This window comes from Clarias gariepinus, chromosome 9 (genome assembly GCF_024256425.1).
Source record: "Clarias gariepinus isolate MV-2021 ecotype Netherlands chromosome 9, CGAR_prim_01v2, whole genome shotgun sequence".
Lineage (NCBI taxonomy): Eukaryota > Metazoa > Chordata > Actinopteri > Siluriformes > Clariidae > Clarias > Clarias gariepinus.
Window position 1 is genome coordinate 7653791 of NC_071108.1, and position 22118 is coordinate 7675908.

Consider the following 22118-nt stretch of genomic DNA (forward strand, 5'->3'; position numbering starts at 1 on the left):
GTGGAAAAACTACAGTTTAGATAACATTTCAGAACAGTTGAATTATAATATTAAATTCTGACCGATCATGTTTGAGAAACTGTACTGTTCTACAAAAAAAATACTGAGCCTTCAGAGACATTCATTTAAACATCTTGCTGTACAGTATGTGTGTTAGTGTGTTACTCACATACTGTACAGTTCCCAGTTGTGTATCTTTTCTGCTCAGAGCTCTTCCTGAACTGAACTGAACCTTTCAAGTGCTTTATATCCGGCTGGCAGATGAAGAAATCCCTCATGCAGTAACATGGTTAGTTCATAATACACGGCTGGTTATTATTCAAAAATAGGATGAATGATTAATAGCGATATAATTTGTTTCAGCAAACATGACAAATATGATGAGGCTTGTTTGCTGCAATTTGATTGTAACAAGTGAATGATAATTCCCAGCATAGGCTTAGCAGGATTGTTGTGGCAAATAAAAACTTATAAATTTATTAAAAGAAAACACAATCAAGAAGAAACAACAAGAAGCCTGATAAAACATAGCTTTTAAATAACAAGAACTGGAATTGCTGCATTATGGATGTTTTGAATCAGAAACCTGAAGGCATCCTGGTTAATTAGAGCAGAGTGTAAGCAGCCTTTACTGTCTGATTTATGTTAATGGAGTGTTTATTTATGACTCCCGTAATAATGAACTGTCTGCATTGTTGAAATACCATTTACTATATGTGTTGTGATGCTTCATTATCACTGCTCTTTTCGAGGCTGTGAAGGTCAGATCGGGGCGTTAGGCTGGAGGCAGAAGTGAGGAAGCCAGAACTGGTCGAAGTAGAAACCCAATTACTGTTAGTATGAAAATTTGGGGACAGTGAAGGTAAAGCATGTCTATACTTAGATTCAATTCCATGTCTTATTTTTAATACATTGAAAATGTCAGCATAATCGGGTTCCAACTAGAAACTGTGAAACAGTATGGTAGGAATGAAATATTTAAACGATCATATAATAAAAGATGCTAGATCGCTGAACAGCAATTTCAAAGAATCTTAAAACAAAGTTTGGAAGAAAACTACATTTTGGTCAATTTCTGCTTGACATGTCCTTCAAACTCTAAAGAAAAATAAAAGAAAATCCACTTTTTTTCCGCCATTATTTCCTTACAATTACATCATACCAAACAAAGGTCAGCCCCTTTTATTTCGCCAGAGGAGAAGGACTGGATCGTGAGCAGCTCTTTTGTACAGCATGTGTCCTTAGAATAGACAGAATTTCACACTCCATAAAGCATTTCAGTATAATGCATCTGTAAAAGGGTTCCTCCTTCCCCATGAATCTAAAAGATTCAGGCTGGGATATAGAGCCCTCACCATACCTGCTGAATGCTAAAGCTCTCCGGACAAAGAGAGAACCTACCGGCGGTTCCCGAGTAGTCTGCAACGCTCAACGGGTAGCCGTCCTCATCCGGGTCAACCGAGAACAATCCCACGCCAAAGGATCCATACTGGGCGAAGGAAGTGCTGTTCTCAAAGTCCTCCAAGTCGATCCTCAACTCATAATTAGCCTGAATGGTCAGAGCATGAATCCGCTTTAGACCTATACAAAAAAAAATAAAAAATAAAAAAGTGAGGTCATGTCAGATGTCATATAAGGGAACATCAAAGTAAGTGTGTGCTCTTGAAAACAAATAAAGAACAATTGTAATCAGAGGGCTTCATTTATGAATCTTCTAATAAAGTTATGTTGAAATATTCATAAGCTGAACGGAATAACGAAAAATTACCCTACGAAATGCACATCCATGAATTTGTGGGTGGAGCTTCTAAAGGAACAGTAGAGGTGTATTTGTTTACCTATTGAGGTTAAATATCAAGATTTTTATAATACAGTATCAATTACTCTCTCCTTTATGTCTCAACACTCCAACATCTGGACCAATATATCAATGTTCTCATCACATCTTCTACAAGGCTATATTTACATGCAACCTGAAGTGACTCAACTCCAATTTAATGACTTAATCTGACAGATTTTTCTTTTCAGGGCCGTTTGAATGCATACATCTGATGTTTTTCATATCAGATCTGAGTCACTTTAGTACGTGATCCGGAATTGATTACATATACATGTCCAATATTAGTCGTGCAACTTAAATAAGAATGCCCAGTTCTAGCCTTAGAATTCTCGACTTCTCGAGTAATCAGTCAGTACTGGTAGCGTGGGGATTTCACAGCAGTGCTAGCAATAACTGCAATAAAACAGTTAAGCAAGACATCTGCCTCTCTTTTGCATCCACTGCTTAAAATAAATAAGTAGTCACATAAATATGATTTGTTTTATCCTGATAACAAGAGCAAAGACATGTGTGGTTGTGTGCCATTCTAGTACACTGTGGCTTGTAATGGGAACGAGACTGTAGCTCTAGATTGGGGTTTGTCATTTTATACCTGTAATATACCTTCTAACAAGCCTGTGTAGTTTTAAAGTCAGCATCAGAATCAGAAATAGGTTTATTCCCAAGTAGGTTTTCACCTACAGAACAAGGATCTTGTCTTGGTAAAGTAATGTAGTGCAAACTCTTAAGATATACAGTCTCACTTTATTGTTAAGGAAACAGGATTTGTAGGATCAGCCACAAATAGCTTACATTGCAGATTTTGCATGGTGATGCACCTGAATATAGAGTATATGTGGATCTTTTTAGTCCTGAATAGGGATGTGAGGCCTCTAAGGTCCTGTAACCAAAGAAGTTCAGGTACTTAACAAATACTGTATGGATAAAGGAGGACATCGCATTGGCTAAGTTTCGGAACACAGTGTTGTTTGCTGTCTCCCAATCGCCGACACTTAAGGGCGTGGATTTGCTCTGGACATTGGTGGGGACCTATGACTCCGATCCCCCCCCACCAAACCCCTCGCCCCCCAACTCTGTCCACGGAATGCATGTTTTTTTAATATGCTTCAAAATGCAAAATTACTTTACATTAATACTAGCAATGCTTCGATTGATATTAATCCACTCTAAATGCAATTCATTAAGTTAAATTAAGGAATAGTGTAATGTTAAAGGAATGTTTATTAACTGACAAAAAGATAGTTTAATAAAGACTATTCTTTATTAAGCCATAGTGCAAACAAAACATCTCAAACTACAGTATATATAAAAGTAGATTACATCTAAACATGAACTACTATTAGGTACCACACAACAGCTCAATGCCTATTGCTCCTATATGAAGGAGCCAAAAAATGCCTTCACCTCTCGTTAACAGAAATACAGTAAACTGCTGGCATATTTGTTTGACATCAATATTGTCCAGACTGTTCTGGTGGACATGGCATACAGCAGCATTGTTCAATATTACAATTATTCTGCTATAATGAATGTGCATCAAAGCGGTAAAAAAAAACAAAAAAAACACTAGCATTAACGTAAACTGTTGTCGTTACTTTGATGAACTTTGATGGATTCACTAGCAAACTTGAAGTGACTTACACTTTTCTTTTTTTTGCTGCCGTCATCCTCACATGTACGTCACCCAACACACCTTCTTGCACTGGAAAAAAAATCCACTGCATTTGGGGATGCTTGTACCTGAACGCAGCCATAGCCTCTTACATGATAGCAGGAAAAGGCACAGCCAATCAAAATGTTCATATGTGTTTTGGGGGCGGGAGGACTCAAGGAGAAAACGTGATTTATCCCTTTCTGCGTGTCTAGGTTAATGTTGACGGCACGATTTTATTATATTTTTTTTATTCATTTCAATGATCGGAGGATATCCGTCCACCCTAAATCTACGCCCCTGCTTCCAACCTTATTTAAGCAGTGTTGCATGATAAAAAGGATTGTATGTATTTTATCACTCCAGCTGTGAATTGTCAACCATGATAAGTTTCTCATCCTTCTTCATCAACATGGACATGAATGACTGAAGCCTTGCTCTGGTTGTCTCCTTTGATACATGACTATGTCAAAGTACTCGCTGTCAGAAGTTCAGCTTCTTTAACAAGTATATTCCATTTTTGCCACAGTGGGGCTAACTGTCTGCCAATTTTTCTAAAGTCAGATTCAAGAGATGCCTGCTGCATAAGAATCAAACAGTATTTGTAAAATTTTAGGCTTTTACTTGTTTAATCATACCTGCCATTTCTGATAGCTTATGATATTATTTTTTTACTCTGCATGTTTAAAAATCTACTAGCTTTTTGACATTTTGTTAATCATGTTGTAACTTTTTTTTTTTTTATCTGGTATTTACGTGAAAATTGTCTGTTTTTATAACTTGTATTATAAAACTTTATTGCTTGTTTTCCTCCTCATTATGATTGGTAGTTTTATATAAATGGTTACCATTTAATGAGATCTTATCTGCTCATGATTCTTGGAAATCCTATACTGAATGCGTGTTCGTCCTGATTAGTTGTCATGGTTGCACCTGATCCCTGATGTTGAAAGGAAAGTAGACCTCGGAGCTGCTGGTGAGACACATAAGGGGTAAAACTGAGCACATAGAGAAAATAATAATAAATGTTGTTTTTTTTACCTATAGAAAATGGCACATTGTTACTTGCTTAATATTTATAATGTCCAAATGCAGCTAGAGTTTAAATTTAATGCAGATTTCTTTTATTAAATCTACATCAACTGTCTCCTGTTTTTATGTGTATAACTACACTACCGGGACTGCACTGTCACCTTGCACCTCCAGGGTCCGGGTTTGATTCCCGTCTCTGTGTGCATGGAGTTTGCATGTTTTCCCCGTGCTTGGTGGGTTTCCTCTGGGTACTCCGGTTTCCTCCCACAATCCAAAGATATGCATGTTAGGTTAACTGGCGTTCCCAAATTGCCCATAGTGTGTGAATGAGTGTGTGAGTGTATGTATGTGTGCCCTGCGATGGATTGGCACCCTGTCCAGGGTGTACCCTACCTTGTGCCCTAAGCCTCCTCGGACGGCTGTATCTGCTACTTATGCTCTGTAAAGCCTCCATTTGACTTGCTGTTTGTTAACTGGTGATTTTTGAGGCTGGTGACTTTCTGGCTTTCCTGGGATGGTCTTCATGAGAGCCAGTTTCATTATGGTGCTTGATAGGTTTTGCAAATGCACTTGACAATACTGTTCTTGCAAGAACTATTTCAGAACAGCTGACCTTTATGCTTTAAAACAACCAATGACTGTCATTATACTGTAGTTGTCATTGTTGTTAGTTAATTATGTAATTCTACATGTACTGTAGTATTTCATAGTTATAAAAAAAAAAATCCAGTATCGGTCTAGAATATAGAAAATAAACCCAAATATGTCCAAACTTTTCTGTGCGCATGTGTATGCTTATAACTATATAGGTCCCTCTGGAACCTTCTGCTGTATACTTGGAGTTTTCAAACTTTCATCTCTTGTCAAGCTGGACTTTTGTCATTTCATCATAACAGAGCTGATGACCCATAAAACGCACCAGATGGCCCTTTGGTTCTGCTCAGGCCTCTGACTGACTTAATCAGTTAGGACGAAGAAAACAAGGCAGCACCCCAAAGAACCGGAGTCAGCTCTCGAGATCAATACCTCTACTCCAACCGCAGTAAGTTTCTCAACCTAATATTCCAAACTCTGACTTTACAGTTGACTGCACTTCATCTGCAGGAGTCCAGGATTTGCTAACCACAGAGCTTCTCACTCCAAAAACAGCGCATTGTGCACTGGGGATGTTAGAGAAATGCCCGAAAGAGCTCAGTAATTATTAGCATAAAATCGCGGAATTAATAACAAGACTGCCTTTAGGGGCGAGAGGGATTTCTGAAGCTCTCTCTGAAGTTAATATTTTCACACTGTCTTACAGCAGATTTCTTGCCGGGCAATTCACACCAGAGGAGATACTAGATCAATTTCAAATTAACTCAAACTGAAAAAGAAACAGCGCCGGAAATGGGGTTAATAAAATGAGGTTCCAAATGGGTGAAGACAAACAGGCAGTGATGATGATTTTGTTTTTTAATGTCTCAGCGTCCTGTGAGAGTGAGAGAAATGTGAAACTGTGTCAGAATAATAAGATGACTACATCAAGTCTTATCATGAAGAGGATAAACGTGGTAGGGCGTAACCTGCAGGCGAGCATATCTACGCGACTCATCGAGCATAAACCCCACCGTAATGGCTTCTGCACTGAGTAAATGGATGGGTTGTTCATGGTGGATGGCTGCTTCACTCCGGAGATGCACTAATGTGCCCTCGATGGCAGTCCAGAGGAGAAATGACTGATAGATCTGAATCATCAGCTGGTTTAATGGTCTGATTTTTGGGCAGACACAAGTTTCTTTACAAATACTTGGCATTGTAATCTTTACAAACTTTGCTGAGACTTCAACTATCCATAACAAGAGAGCAATCATTCTCATTTTTACAATCTTGAGCTAATTACTGCTATACTAAAAGTGCTGGCATTTTAAAAGCTATTTCTGGAAAGTATTCATTATTATACTGTCGTCTTGCCACAGTATTTAAGTGTAACCTCACTGTAGCTAAATAGATGTTTTTTATTATTATAAAATTTAAGCATTTATACTGTAAAAATTATTTTATTGTTTCATTATTGTTTTTCAATTAGAATACAAGTCCTCTATTTTTCTTTTTTTTTATAGCTGCTATGGCTAGTAATGCTTTTTATGATGCAACACTGTACATAATACTATATATTTTTTACATATTTTGTAATGTAAATTATGCATGTTTCTCCCTTTTCACCCTCTCATTCTTGAGAGGCCTAAACAAAGTACTAGTATTACAGTAAAACTCTGGAATCCTATCTGACTGGACTTATGGTATGCATTCATTTTCTCGAGCAACACCTCTGACAGTGACTCCAACTGTAAGTCAAACTAAGTTATTGTTTCTATAGTAACAACTTATTCACAGGGTCATACATGGTAGGCACAAGTTATAATCTACAACTAAAACTTAACACATTTTTAAAAGACAGCTGTGATTTTTAAGTGAACATTTTTGTTTAATAGTAAAAGTAAGTGCATTTCGACACACACAATGCAATGCGAAGACCCAATATTGGGATTAAACAGCTGTATGACGATTAAAAACCTATTTGTTTGCGAGTCCAGACTGGCCCTATTCCAGAGTAATGGGCATGTCAAGGTAAGAAAAGAAGTGATGCAACCATCATCCCTTTCCACTGTATTAGCCTCTAGAGGCAGTGTTATGATCTGGGGTTGCTTCAGTTGGTCAGGTCTAAGCTCAGCAACGTTATGTGGCAAAAATGAAGTCAGCTGATGACCTAAATGTACTGAATGACCAGGATATCAGATTGATGCATTTTTTCTTTTCTGATGACATGAGGCATATTCCAGGACTCAATTTGTGAAAAGGTGGCTCTGGAGACATGAGGAATCATTTTCACTTATAGTATCACTGGGCCACCAAAGAGTCATGACCTCAAAACGACACGCTTTAGATGACTTTACAGAACGGCCCAACTCCCCCTTTATCGATGCATAATAATAAAAATGTATAAAACTCTGGACAGGAAAATTCGAAATAAACATTGTGACATTGCATAAGGTTGTTAAAATAGTGCTCTGGCAAAAGTGAGAAGCAAAATGAGGTCCAGCTGACTATCAGAGAATACAACTTTTTTTACAGCTTTTTTTTTTACTCCTTTTTTACAGGGTATGTTTCTAGCTGCTGTGATATAAGTTATAATGCAGTAGGAACTTACTTGTTTTAAGGATGTTCCACAACATAAATTGCAACTATTAATAGACAAAAAAGCATAAGGTTGGTAAGGTGATGTGATGTAAGAAGACACTTCAGGAGATGCTTTTATCGGAAAAAAATCTATTTCGCAGCTGTCACATTAACTCAACTTCACATCACACTGTCGGTGATCATTATACTATAAAAACACCCTCATATGTGCTATTTCTTTTCTACTGAGTACAGATTTAGACAGAATTAAGGGCGTGAGATGTAATTTAGTCACATGCTTTAAAAATACTAAGCTTGAATAAAGTTTTTAAACATGTTTTTTTAGAGGTTTTCATTTGTACAGGACATTTGTTGAAACTCATATCTTTCAAATGTCATCTCTGCAGACCCTAATTTATTTTCTGATGCGGCTAAGAGCCGATTCCTTCCCTAGACACACTGCTTTCTTTTCCCTATTCACTGAGTGTATATAATACCCAGCAAAATCACACGTCAACCTTTTAGCCTTTAATATTCTCCATTTTGTCCACTTTATGAACTAAAAACTCCTCTGACGTCCAGGCCTATCATGATTTAATAAAAGTAGTTTAGTCTATATATTTTTTTTATTAAGAAGACCTTGGGTTTAGCCTTCTGTATTTACAGCAATTTTTTTTTTTTTTTACAGAATTAACTTTAAAAAAAAAAGCAGTAAATACTGAGGAAGAATACTTAAAATAAGTCTGTATGAAACATCTTTGTTATTAAAAAGGAAAAGGCGCTAAAGTCAAGCACATTTTACATTCACCCTAATGATGTCTGATTGTGCTCCATGCACACTGCAGAAAGAAAAAGTCCACCTCTGATCTTTTTCCTCATACGACTTAGTTCTTTTTTAATGACAGACTAAAGAAGAAAACTTCGTCAAGTCCTGGATTACTGGCTCTCTTTATAAAAAAATAGTCTAAATCAATATATAAAAAGAACCAGACATGCAACAAATAAAATGTTGGACTTAAAAAAATAAGTAGGCCTCATGATTTTATTGTCCAACAGACTTGAAAAAAAAATTACTATTTAAGTTTAAAGCACAACATTTTTTTTAAATAATACCCAAATTTCAGTTTTTCTCCTGGACGTAATGATAGCACTGAGCTGAAAGGTTAAGAAACACTTGTGGTAGGAGGTTGGAGAAGGATCTTAGTGTTTCTCTTGTAAGACCACACATTTTAAGTTTGGAGACCGAGAAGGCCGATGGAAAACCTTGAGCAGAGCCAACAATTTTTTTATCTAAAATACTGAATAGAATTCATTATGCCACTGACCTTAATGCCCTGGACCACGGCCAGCAAAACAGACCCAAAGAATCAAAGCACAACCACTATATTTTCCACAGTTTAGAATTTACTGCAATTTGTGTCTTGCTCTCAGAATCACTCTTTCACAACTTGAGTACTGGAATATGTCTGTACCCTAAGGTAGGAAAAATGCATCGATGGGAAAACAATTAGCATATTCAGGTCATTACAGTAACTGCCATCGTTTTAAGTTTAGCCTTTATTCATTACATATATATTACTGCAGAATGAAATTCTTTATTCTTCGCATAACCCAGCTTCTTGTAAGTTGGCAGGGGGTAAAGCACAAGGTCAGCCATTAAATGGTGCGCTTGGAGCAGACAGGGTTAAGGACCTCGCTCAAGGGCCCAACAGCGGCAAATGGGGCTCGAACTGCAGACCTTCCTTAACACACTGAGCCACCAACACCCCTGCCACATACCGTATTGTTGCTAAGCCTAGAACTGACTAACTGATCAACCCCAGATCATAACACTTCCACCAGTTTGCCCATTGTGCTAGAATAGAGTAAATTTGAACTCTTTAGACTACATGACCTTTTCCATTGCTCCAAAGTCCAATCTTTAGCTCCCTAGCAAACTAAAGACTTTTTTTTTACTGATCATGACTGTTTTGTTCAAGTCCTGTGAGTTCTTGTTGAACTGTGTACTATATGTGGAAATGCTTACTTTCACTATTAAACATGGAATTCACAGTAGATGTCATATCTTTTTTTATTTTTATCCAACTTTACCAAGCATTTAAGTGATTCCCGATCATGTTCATTCTTGTTTTTTTTCTCCCTACCAAAATCCTTCTGCAAAATTGGTTTAGCACTCTCACTTCATGTTTGAATAATGTGTTGATTCCAGTCATTTCAGAAATCTTCTTTGGGCCAGGCATTGTTTTAATGTTTAAACTCCTTCCTATATTACTAGAGCTTCCTTTCATATGCATGCAGCTCTCAATAGGCCGACCATACTGCTTAATATTTTCATACCATCCAGAATTCAAAGAAGTAAACCAAACCGTAGAACACACAGGTGTTCCAGCCTTCAGACCCTCTGCTCACAGGATATGTTCCTGTGTATCACACTATTCTGTGCAAGCTCTAGAGATTTGTTTTGTGTGTAAAATTCCCAGGAGAGCAGCGTATTTTTGAAATAATCAAACCAGCCCATCTGCCACTAACCATCAAATCACAGTCAACATCAAAGAACTCACAACTTTTCCCCATTCTGATGAGAAGCTCCATTCCAGCTCTATTGTATTAAAATCTGGTAACTTTGGAGTACATTTAAGTAAAGTGAACTCATTGTCATCTACAAGAAACTAGTTTGAGATGATTTTAGCTTTGTGCCATAGCACGTTATCCTGTGGTCATAAAGGTTTGGACATGGTCAATACTCAGGTACCCTGTGGCATTTAAAAACAATGCTCAATACTAAGGGGTCCAAAATGCGCCAAAAATATTCTCCACACCATTACACCACACCAGCAGCCTGAGCCGTTTAGACAAGGCTGAAGTTTATGTTTTTGTGCCACATTCTAACCCTACCCTCCAAATATTGCAGCAGAAATCAAGACCAGAAAAAGTTGTTGTCCAATTCTGGTGAGCCCATGTAAAGTATTCTGTAGATTCTGGGTGACGAATCTTGTTGAATCTACCATTAAAACATCCTCCCTCCTCTGGCTCGCTTATAACCAACAGTCCGTGTAGCAAGTTCCAGGCTGCGATACATACAAATTAACACAGCATCAAAGCAGCTGAATAAATAACACAAAACCTTGTCCAATTCGTTTAACTTTAAGTATATCTTGATAGACACACATACACACACATTCATGCAATTATCCAATCAGGCAATCATGTGGAAGCAGGACAACACGTAAAATTAGGCAGTAACAGGTCAAGCACTTCAGTTTCTATTCCCATCAACCACGAGACTGGGGAAAATGTAGACTCGAGTGACTTGGGGCACAGATGTTAGTGTCAGACTGGATGTTTTATGTATTTAAACTGCTGATCCCCTGCCTTTTTTTACACAAACACAACAGACTCAAAATTGTGTAAAGACATAGCAGCTCTGTAAGCAGAAACACCTTTTTTAATGAGTGAAATCAGGAGAGACTCAACAGAGACAGGTTAGGACTGGACTGACAGAAAGGCTATATTACAAGGTGCTATCAGAAGGTCCAGGTCCCTCAGACACTTTAAAACCTGGAAGTAGAATTAATGGTCTTGGCCCTGGGGACGAATTCTCAATGCACACTGCTGCGAATTGTGGAGATGATGAAGACTTTCACTGTGAAGACTGTTGCTTCATCTCAGGGTCGAACCCATGCACCGAAGTCTCGTCGTCCTTCCTCGGCAGTAAGGATGGACCTTTCAGGGCACACCGACAGCAGTATTGGCACTCTTCTGCTCCAGGGTCAGCATCTTGGGGACGAACTTGGCAGCAACATGTTCGCATGTTCAAATCACACGTTAGAATTGCCTGGGATTGTTGTAGATCATTTTCCCGTGATCATCATGTACAAGGTGCCGAATGGTTGACATTTTCATTGGCTAAGCTTGTTCAAGGTCTACCTAATCTCTTGTCGTCTTCTAGAGATGTTCTCCAGCTCTTGAAGCACAAATTTTACTTAAAACGCCTCGAACGACTCACTGCGGCATCGCCGTGAACTTGCCCAATCATATTGCCCAGTTTCATGCTGAATTTCATGTTCGCTCTTTGTTCTAACTTGCTGTCTATAAACAGAGGCACACACAATTCAGCTTCTACAGTTTACACAGAATAGTGCAAGTCAGAGGGTCTGCAGGCAGAAACAATATGAAAATAAGGGGGATTGGAAAGAACAACCTCTTTAAAATTGGATAGTTTAAGATACTGTACAGTAGCTGGTGGGAAAATATATAAATATATTTATTTATTTATTCCATTACAGAAAGCAATCTTAAATATAGACTGTTTTTAAATGTTTATGAACCAGCCTCAGGAAAGAGCTTGAATTAAACTATAACAAAAACTATACAACTAAATATACTGTGTAATATAATATATAATGAGGTTCCAGCATTAGTGGTTTGTTTTTCAATCCCGGCTAAGCCTACTGTTTTCAGTAGCTCCCAGCTGACGATGTCATATATTCTTACATCTGCTCAGTTTCCCTCAGTTTACCCTTGTCAGGCACTAGAAAGAAGAAGCTGCATATTCTCCCACACTAAAGAGGTGACTGACAGCCTGCTTATTTCCTACTCGTCTTCCGCATGCCACAACAACAACAAAAACAACAACAAAAAAGTTTGGTTGGAAACTATACCTGCTGAATTTACGAACTGTTTCCAAAGTCTTGATTTTTTAAATGAGCCTTTTGTTGAACTAAATAATTAATTTAAAAGTGATTTTAGATATTACCTATGCAGATATTACAAGAGTAAAAATATTACTCCTTGCCTTTGATGGAAGTAGAAGTGGGCATTTAAAAAAAAATCACATATCATAATCACAATTGTTATGAAGCAATATTTCATTATACACAATACATACAGGTGCTTAGAATTTCCCAACAATGCAGCATTGTTACAGTAAACTAGAAAAATAAGATAAAGGATAAATAAAATAAAAAAAGATTTCGTCTGTACATTGGTCAAAGCTTGCTCTTTCACTGATATCTCTACATTTCATACATTGGAAGATCCAAAATGTCCAGCCAGACTTTGTCCACAGTACATGAGCACAGACGCTAACACACTGCGGGGAATTTGAAAATGCCAATGAGATTACTTTGGCGGCCTTTGGACTGAGGAAGGAAACCAGAGTACCTGGCGGTAACCCACCAAGCACGGATTCAAACCCTCGATCCTGGAGATGTGACGTCACAGTGTTAACCACACTACCAAATTTTCTGCATTTTTATTTACAAATGACGGATGGATTTTTACCGAAACAATGTACATTTCAGTTCAAATTGAGTTTAAAAGAAGCACACGAGTGAGTCGATTTACAGCAGTGAGCCAAAGCTACTTAAAGAGAAACCTATTTAATAATTAAGTACAGTATGACATGAAAAAGCCTTTAAAAAAAAAAAGCGACTATAACAAAAGAAATCAAGCCAGAAATTAGCATGTTGTTCTTTTTTTTTACCACGTGTAGAAAAAACATCCTTCCTTTTTTTCCTGCCCACGTGTTTTATTTTTTTTCCGCTCACAAATCTCAGGTGAGATGTTTGAATTTGCAGTTCACTTAGATCAGTGGTTCTCATCTCCAGTCCTGGGGGGCCCCAGTTGCCCTGCACATTTAAGTGTTTTTTCTGCTCCTTCACACCTACTTCAATTAAGGAAAAGCTTTTAATTAGCTGATGAGTTAAATCAGGTGTGCTGGGATCTGATAAAACACGAAAATGTGCAGGGTAGGGGGTCCTCCAGGACGGGAGATGAGAACCACTAACTTGGAAAAAATTACCCACTATATCCTGTGTCCTTTCCCATTCAGTAAACGAGTGTTTGTGCCAATTCATTCTGACTTCAGCAACAAAAAAAAGGTGTAGTTTTAAGTGGCTTGTCTGTAACAACTTCAAGGTCAAAAACACAGCAAACTGTAATCAATAGAGAAAAAAAATCATATCAGACCTGATATCCCTTAATAGTTCTGTGCATATTGACATATTTGTAATTATTGTGCATTATCAAAGCTCATTAATAAATAAGCAGATTAGCATATATAATATAAAAATGAACTCATTATGTAAGACCTGCGAGCTAGCCGGACCTTTGTTTCACACTCTACTGAATTGTGCTGATATATTCTACGTTTGGTGCGAGTGCTATTGAATAAAGCTGTTCTTTTTAATAAGAAGCATGCAGCAGAGCATCGTGACACTCGGCTCTACTCTCCTTTGCGCGACAAAACTGGTTGATTAATTTTTAATCACAGCCCTCCATCTGTGTGGAAGAGACGCTCTGGTTCTCATGGGAGAGCTTTCGGGAAACAGGTCTCCTGTGCTTGGATGTTCTCCTCAATGTTTTACACCAGAGAGGAGGAGAGGGAAGAGATGAAATCTTGGTATATAAATACACACACACACACACACACACACACACAGCTACTAAACACACACACAGCTACTAGCACACGCCATCATTCACGCGTCAACTTTGCACACACCTCCTCTAGCACCGACACATCTAAACACACATCTAGCTCTCACCTCCTTTGATATTGGGTTTTGAACACCTGATGACAGAGTGACAGCTCTTTCCAAAATAAACCTTTTTTTTTTTTTTGGTGTGTGTTTGTGTGTGTCATAACTCACTTGTGCATCCACATTCACACACACATACACTCTCACTAGCTTACACATGCTCCACATCTAAGCCACTTCTAGCTTCTTATTCTCACCCCCAACCCACCCCACACACACAGACCATTTTTTAAAGAATTTAAAACGTTGAACTCATGCATTGCAAATTGTTTGCTCGACTGTATGCAAATCATGAGGCGGATGTTGTAATTCCGTCGGCTATCTGTCTTATTTCTCCAGACTAAACAAAACAAAAGGTGTCTCTGCTCCAGTGGCTTTCTGGTGTGTGCGTGTGTGCGCGTGTGTGTGCGTGTGTGTGAGACATAACTGCGCTGGCTAGCCTGTCACTTTTTGACCCGTTCAGAGCTCAGGATAAATCCGTTCATGGGAAACCAGGAAGCTGGACTCGAATGCCATGAATTTAAACAAAGGAAAATAAAACGCTCCAAGCCTGACGCACATACTGTATACTGAAATCTTCCTCTCTGTGTGGAGAGACAGAAATCAGGGATCAAAACAAAAGCTAGATGGAAAAGCTATCCAGACAGAGTGAAAGTCACAATCCCATTTGGTTCTAAAGATATAAAGATGTCTGAAACTGCTGAAGTTGGGTTGTAAAAGTAAGCTGAGGATCAGCAAAAAAGTTTACCTCCGGCAGGGACAAAAATCTTTTTTCATTTTTTTACCTTTTTTTTTTCTTTTTAAAGAATTGGAAATGGGGTGAAATAGGTCCAGGAATGCAGCATACTGTGATGTTCTGATGTTTCCTGCATATACTGTACGGGTCTAGTGTTCCAACCAAGGTATACTTCTAGGTGTGTTTCTAGGCTAGGTTTCAGATCCAAGGTTTCTGACTTGGATGTTTCACAGCTTGTCTCTCTTTGTAAAAGCCTTGCACATTTCAACATACTTGTTTTTCACCAATGCTTCATTATAATCTTGCATTATACAACATGTTTGTCTATACAGGTAATCCCTAACCAATCATTTTAGTAAAGAATTTCTACAGATACGAACGGACCGCGGTTCTAAATATCATGATAATAGAAAATGGCTGTCCTATAAAGCTGGACAAGTAAAGGTAAATAATCCTAATTTTTGAAAGTCCTCAACAAAACTGTTGAGTTCACAGTCCAATACAGTGAAAAACAGCTCTGAGACAAAAAGGTGTCCGTGATTCCCTTCGCGATTTAAAGGCGCAAAGACATTTCACTTAGGTGCTGTTTTGCTTTTTAGCCACATGGCAAGGTGGGGAAAGGGGACAGGTCAAGTCAAGAGGATTGGTATGATTTACATTATAGCTTCGTGTCAAATGAGTATAAGACTTACTTTGTTGAATTTAAGAACAAATCCTACTTACAAACATGCTCACAGAACAAAAATCGTTCGTAAATCAGGGACAAACTGTATTTATTCTTAGTATTGTTTAATATGTTTATTGGTTTGGCTCTAGTCTCTATTGTTGGGAGTCCTAATCTCTGTTCTTCACGTGCTTGGTATGTATCCTCGGGTTACTCTGGTTTTCTCCCACAGTCCAAAGACATGTGGTGTAGGCTGATGATTGTGTGTCTGCTTGTGCTGTGCAATGCACTCCACTGCTTCAAAAACACAACGATCGTCCCCCTTCCCTAAGAAGAACCCGCCCACCTGTGTGAATGACTATAGACCAGTAGTGCTAACGCTAATCATTATGAAGTGTTTTGAGAGAGTGGTGCTGACCCACATTCAAAGCAGCATACCAGACACTGTGGACCCCCTACAATATGCCTACCAGCGACCAGCTGCTGCCATCTATTCCCTCTCTCTTCACCCGGTTCACCCACGGCTGTGTTGCCTCTCACAACAACAACACCATCTTGAAGTTTGCAGACGCCAGCGCAGTGATACAACGCATCACTGGCGGGGACAAAGCAGCCTAATGGAAAATGGAGGTGGCCAGTCTAATAACATCGTGTGTGGATAACAACCTCTCCCTTAACACAGACAAGACTACGGAGATGATAGTGGACATGAGAAATGAGAAACGACCTTATCGACCACTGTTCATCCAGGTTCTTGAAGTGGAGAGGGTGAGCAGTCTCAAATATCTAGGTGTCCACATCAGTAATGACCTTACTTGGACATTAAACACCACAAAGCTTGTTAAGAGGGCTCAGCAGTGGTTGTGCTTTCTTAGGAACCTAAGGAAGTTTAGCATGTCTCCTAAGGTCCTCACAAACTTCTACACCTGTACGATCGAGAGCATCTTGACAAACTGCATCACCGTGTGATATGGTAGTACTACTATGATGGACCGCAAACGCCACCAGAGAGTGGTGAAGACTGCTGAAAAGATTACAAGGACTTCGCTGCCATCCCTGCAGAGCATTTACCATAGTAGAGTCCACAGGAGAGCTGCCTCCATCCTAAAGAACCCCACCCATCCCGAGCACACTGTTGCTGTAATGTATATGTGACAAATAAAGCCTTAACTTAACTGTTCTCACCACTTTCCTCAGGCCGGAGGTACAGAAGTATGAGATGCAGGACATCCCGGCTAAAGGGCTCATTCTTTGCCATTGTCATCAGACTTCTAGACAGCTGACAGGAGTGTGCAAACATGGTCTTTTTCAATTGTTTTCAACTACTTTAACACAGATATTGGACATTCATTGCAGACTTTGCACAAAATTTTGGTACACTTGCGTAATTTGCACACTATGCCTGTTTTTACAGTGTTTATATTTTTCTTGGTATGTTGATATATACCTTTTTTTTACATATATCTATTCTTTTTCTACAACCATATTTACTTATTTTTTTCCATTTTTTATGCTTATTTTTTACTTTTTAGCGGCATTCATCAGCGGGACAGCAAAGGAAGATTTTTTATTGTACAGGGGGAAACATGTTTCTTTACTGTGCATATGACAATAAAACTTGAAACTTGAAACAATGTGTTGGCACCCTATTCAGGCTAAACTAGGCCTCGTGCCCTGTGACCTGAGGTTAGGCATCTGGCCAAAGACGACTCAGAATGACACAGAATAAGCAGTATGGAAAATAGATGGATGGATGGATTGATGAATATTTATTTCTGCTGACTTCATTTCCTGTAAAGTGACTAGAATTGCATAAAACTCAGGAACTCACTTCTTCTAAAGAGTTTGGGGAGTGTCAAAAACAAAACTTTATGGTTTCAGCAGATGGTAATATTTAAGTGGTAATTTTTCAAGTCCTTTATGTCTGTACACTTTTGTACTGTAGATATTTAGTTTGTATGCATTTTGTAGACAATCTATAAAGTCAGACATAAAACATTAAACCTATAAGGCTTATCAGAAGAACCCAGAAACCGGGTACAAAATAACCAAAAATAGTAAAAACAAATGAAGTTTACTTACATTACTCGTTTTTGGTTTCCTAACCGAACAACTTTAACATGCTTTGTCCCAATCACAATCAGCCTTACAGTACTGTATGTAGGATTTTTTTTTGTGTGTGTGTGTGTGTGTGTTTATCTGACCGTTCTGTGTTTGAACTCTAGAGAATTATGTGTGTTAAAATCTGTTTCTGAAATACTAAAACCAGTCCATCTGGTATCAACAACCACGCCACAGTTAAAGTCAAAGCAATCACTATTTTCCCTCATTCTAATGTTTAATGTGACCATTAACTGAAGCTCTTCATCAGGCAGCTTCTTGTTCCCTCTAAAAGCTTCACTAGGAATAAATTACTGTTCATTTCTGCCTTCAGTGCCAGGTTTTTTTATGTCCACTTCACCAAGAAATTTGAACATCCAGGAGGAAGCAGAAAAAAAATAAATTGCTCCAATTATACCTTTAAATACTAAAATGGAGAGCAAACTGTTAGACTTTAAACAGAGCTCATATCTCACAGTAACAATGTGGACCCGTCAAACTAAAAATAAGTGCATAATCTTCTCACTAAGACTGGATAGTTAATCATAGTGTGAACTGAGTTTAGTAGGTAGCGTAGGCTTACACTTAATTTACACCTCATTTTATCAGCGAAAAATATTGTAGAAATTGACACACTTAAAAGAAGAAAAAAAGTCGATTTGCAAGCACCATTGAGCCTTTGGCAGTTCCAGTTTAAAAAGTCTGTGGTGGTGCCAGTGGCATGAAAGTTCATATCTGACACAATGTTTAAGATTTTTTTTTTATTTTTTGGTTATAAAGAGTTACTTTTAAATTGCATCTTGAATGCATTTTTTGAATTGATTGAAAATCATGATTGCAAATGTGCAAATAGTTGTAGAGTTAGCGTTTAAAAAAAGAAAAGAATTATTTAGAAAAAAAAAAGAATTATTATATAACTTTTTTGGCTTCTAATTCAGTGCACTACTGATGTTTTGTACGAATAAGATAAATAATAATAAAAAAAAACATCCTAACAGGTTTTCTCAAAAAGATGCAAAAATGTACAAAACAACATGAAATATTTTGTGCATGTTTCCTAGGAGTTTAATCCACAAAAGACAAATTTCTATGGAAAAAAAAAGGAAAAAAGTTTTTTGTTTTGTTTTGCAAAATACTTTAAATCCACCTCCCACAGTTTTGTCACAAAGGATAAATCAGCGCATATTTTCTGTTTTGTGGCTCTATAAGTATGTAATTTAGTATCAACAGCACTGTATTTTGGTTGAGTTTATATACAGTAAACTAGTTATTTTTGTAGTGAGTCACTAGCAGCCTTGTGGGACTTGGAGAAAACTGTTGTGTTTTGTGAAGATCATGAGAAAACGTAACAAAACAATACAAGAAGTTCAGTTCACAATGCATCACCAGCCGCCTCCTCTACCAGTCTCTTTGTCAGCTTTATTATAGTTTATGACTGTTGGCATAACTGCAATGTCAGTAACAGACGGTAAACACTATATCTTTGCTTCATTATTCTCCACAATTTCTTCAAATGCATTTAGCTCATTTATGGCAGGTGGTGTTTTGTAGTTTCGCTTCACTGATCATGTACCAGAATGAAGCGATGCAATTTACATTGGTGTATGCGCTGAATTTTGCTTTATAATACAATCATTTACTGTCACATTTTGGGTGGAAAAAAATAAAGGTTTTGTTTAATAAACAAACAAAAAAAAGAAGAAAAGAAAAGTTTTGTGTTTTGAACACTGTGTGTCTGAGAAATATACTTTGCCAGATTTAGTGAACTCAAAAATTGTCATTTATTATTTAGCATTTTAATCAATCATATTCGCTGTTTGATGATAGTGAATAATTATAAGCATCCTTAAGCATCAGGTCCGCAGATCCCAAGGCAAGAACTTATCTGAATAAAATAATGTTATGACCTAGTTTTTGAGCCAAGAGAAGCCAACTCAAGATCAAGTCTAAACATAAGCAAGACTAAGAGTCGAGACTGAGACAGAAAAAACCCACAAAAATCCTTTTAGAGGGAAATCCATCATATTAAGCTAGTTGGCTTTGCTTGGCTCAAAAAATAGGTATTCAAGACATCATTGCAAACAATGTTAAGCTGCAATGATGCATGTCAGGCTTGCACATTAATCTTGTTAAAAATAGTCTTGGTCATGAATGAAAGCTCTAAAAGTAAGGTTTGTTCTTTCCTTTCCTTTCTTTTCACATGCACAACATTTGACACAACATAACTATTCATTTTCTAGATAACTACAGTACCTAACCACTGGTGCAATGGCGGCTTGAATGCTACGTGAAAGACAAGTCCAAGTACTGCCTACCGCCCCGCTATACATAAATTCGATGAATCAGTTTCTACACTGGTGCCTTAGTGGTTAGCACGGTCGAATTGCACATCCAGGAAAGGTTCAATTCCAGCCTTTGGGTTTGTGTACATGTTTCCTTGTTCTTAGCTGGTTTCCTCCCAAAAATTATACTTGTGTCCTATATACCAATTATCCATAATGTGCTGAAATTATTAATCAGTATTGTTGTTGTTCAGGATATTTTATCAGAATTAAAAATCATGTTTTTAAGCGCTTCCAATCTGCACTATACCATCCCAGTGTGCATGTGTGTATTGCCCTAGGCAGGATGCCTGTAGGGTGCAAATCAGCCAACACACTCATTGTTAAACAATACACCCGGCAAAAAAAAAAAGAGAGCACAGAACAATGTGTGAAAAGGGAAACGAGAAGATGAAAGCGCAAACGTTCCCCGAGGCAATCTTGCAGCCATTACTTCTCGCCGTCCCGTGCTGTGTGTAATGGCTGCGCATTTATGATGCAGCGTGTCTTGTGTTTGATTCCCTCTACAGGTGTGCGCTGGAATCCAGCTGTCAGAGGTCATAGTATGTTAAGAAAATTAAAGGTTCTTATTTATTTATTAATTTAAGACTTTCAGTCATTTCAGGAAGAGGGTAAATGTAAACAAAATCAACGGCAAGAATTCTGTGAGGATGGATGTACAGGATCAGTCGCTGTGACAAGACTAGGAGAACTTGCTCCAAAACTATAGATTTTTCCTGATGCAATAGATGGGTTTTAATTATATATTCCTACAAATGCAAAGTATTCAAGATTTATTAGATGATAGATTATGTAACAGGATTTTTTTTTTTTTGGGGGGGGGAGGGGGCATCTGTTGGAATAACATTAACATTAATCTGCGCGCTATAGGATTTTTAATGGTTTAGATATTGCTTATGATTGTAGCTTTATAATGACTTGTTTTAATGTTCTAAGATTTTGGTCTCAAATTGAGAAGTCTACAACTGTCAACAGAAAAATACAAATATGGAAATAATTTGACATATCTTAATATTTTCTCCACCAAAAATATTTACTGCTTTTTTCACCCTAGTGTAAAATAGAAATGTCTGTATATTAGATCCTGAAAATAATCCCATGATGTATAGTAACACATTGTGGCAAAAATATCTTACGCTCTGACTTGTACAATTGGCTGTGAAATATTAAGCAGTTCATTCAGCTGGCTGCTGCATTTTCTGAAAGTAAACAATAGTAAAGTGCCATAACACGGAACTTCAAAAAATGAGCTTACACACACAGGGGGCTGATGGAGAAGAGGCGCGAGTAAAATAGCTGGAGGGGAAAAAGAAGGAAGGGTGAGGAAAAAGAGCAGTAAACGCGCCTGTCAGCAGAATGAGTCCCATACAGAAAAACTCAATTGGATTTTGGAAGCGCGGCGCAGACACAGGAGGGAACGAGGGAGCAAAACCAAATAAGCATGAGAGCACAGGGAGAGCACGTTCTGGCATGAGGGATCACTGACAGTTTTGTGGCGAGATCGGGGCTCGAGCCATACCACTGCGCCCCAATCTGCTGCGTCCCAAGATCCAAGAACCAAACCAACACAGCGCTGCCGATTTGGAGTGCGACGCTTATGTAAGAAACTAATATAGTGTTACCAGTGAAATATATCACACAGCCAGCAGCAGAGGCAGAACGTGGGCCATCACGGCCTCCTGTGGCTCCGTAGCTCATTTCAATGCTATTAAGATGCTGAGTGTCTTAACCGAAGCTCTCTGTAGCATAATGAATCAGCAGGCAAGAAGAGGAACACCCCAGAGGGGACGCCATCTTTTTAACCCGCTTTTTAAAATGCACGCTTTCATTCAGGGAGGCCTCGTGAAGCATGGCGAAAGCCAGTGAAGTCAGCAGGACTACAAAGTGGAAGGAGAGAAGTAAGGGATGAAGGAATTAAATTAAGACAGAAAGACAACGGCAGAACAAGAATAAAACCGTACAGGATAAAGGATTGAAATGATACTGGAGTCAGCACTAAGGCAATAAAGCAGCTTCATTATGACCAAGACACCAAAAACAGGTAAATAACTAGAT

The 22118-nt window shown here is 38.2% G+C and overlaps 1 protein-coding gene across 2 annotated transcripts in view; it reads right to left on the reverse strand.

Annotated features, from left to right (window-relative positions):
• The window catches only part of LOC128530787 (fibrinogen C domain-containing protein 1-like), a 136077-nt gene that overhangs the window by 14911 nt on the left and 99048 nt on the right, over positions 1-22118 (reverse strand). For both annotated transcript variants that reach the window (XM_053504914.1, XM_053504913.1), the window contains one exon: positions 1402-1581. In XM_053504914.1, the coding sequence (XP_053360889.1) occupies positions 1402-1581 (180 nt within the window). The remainder of the gene's footprint in view (positions 1-1401; positions 1582-22118) is intronic.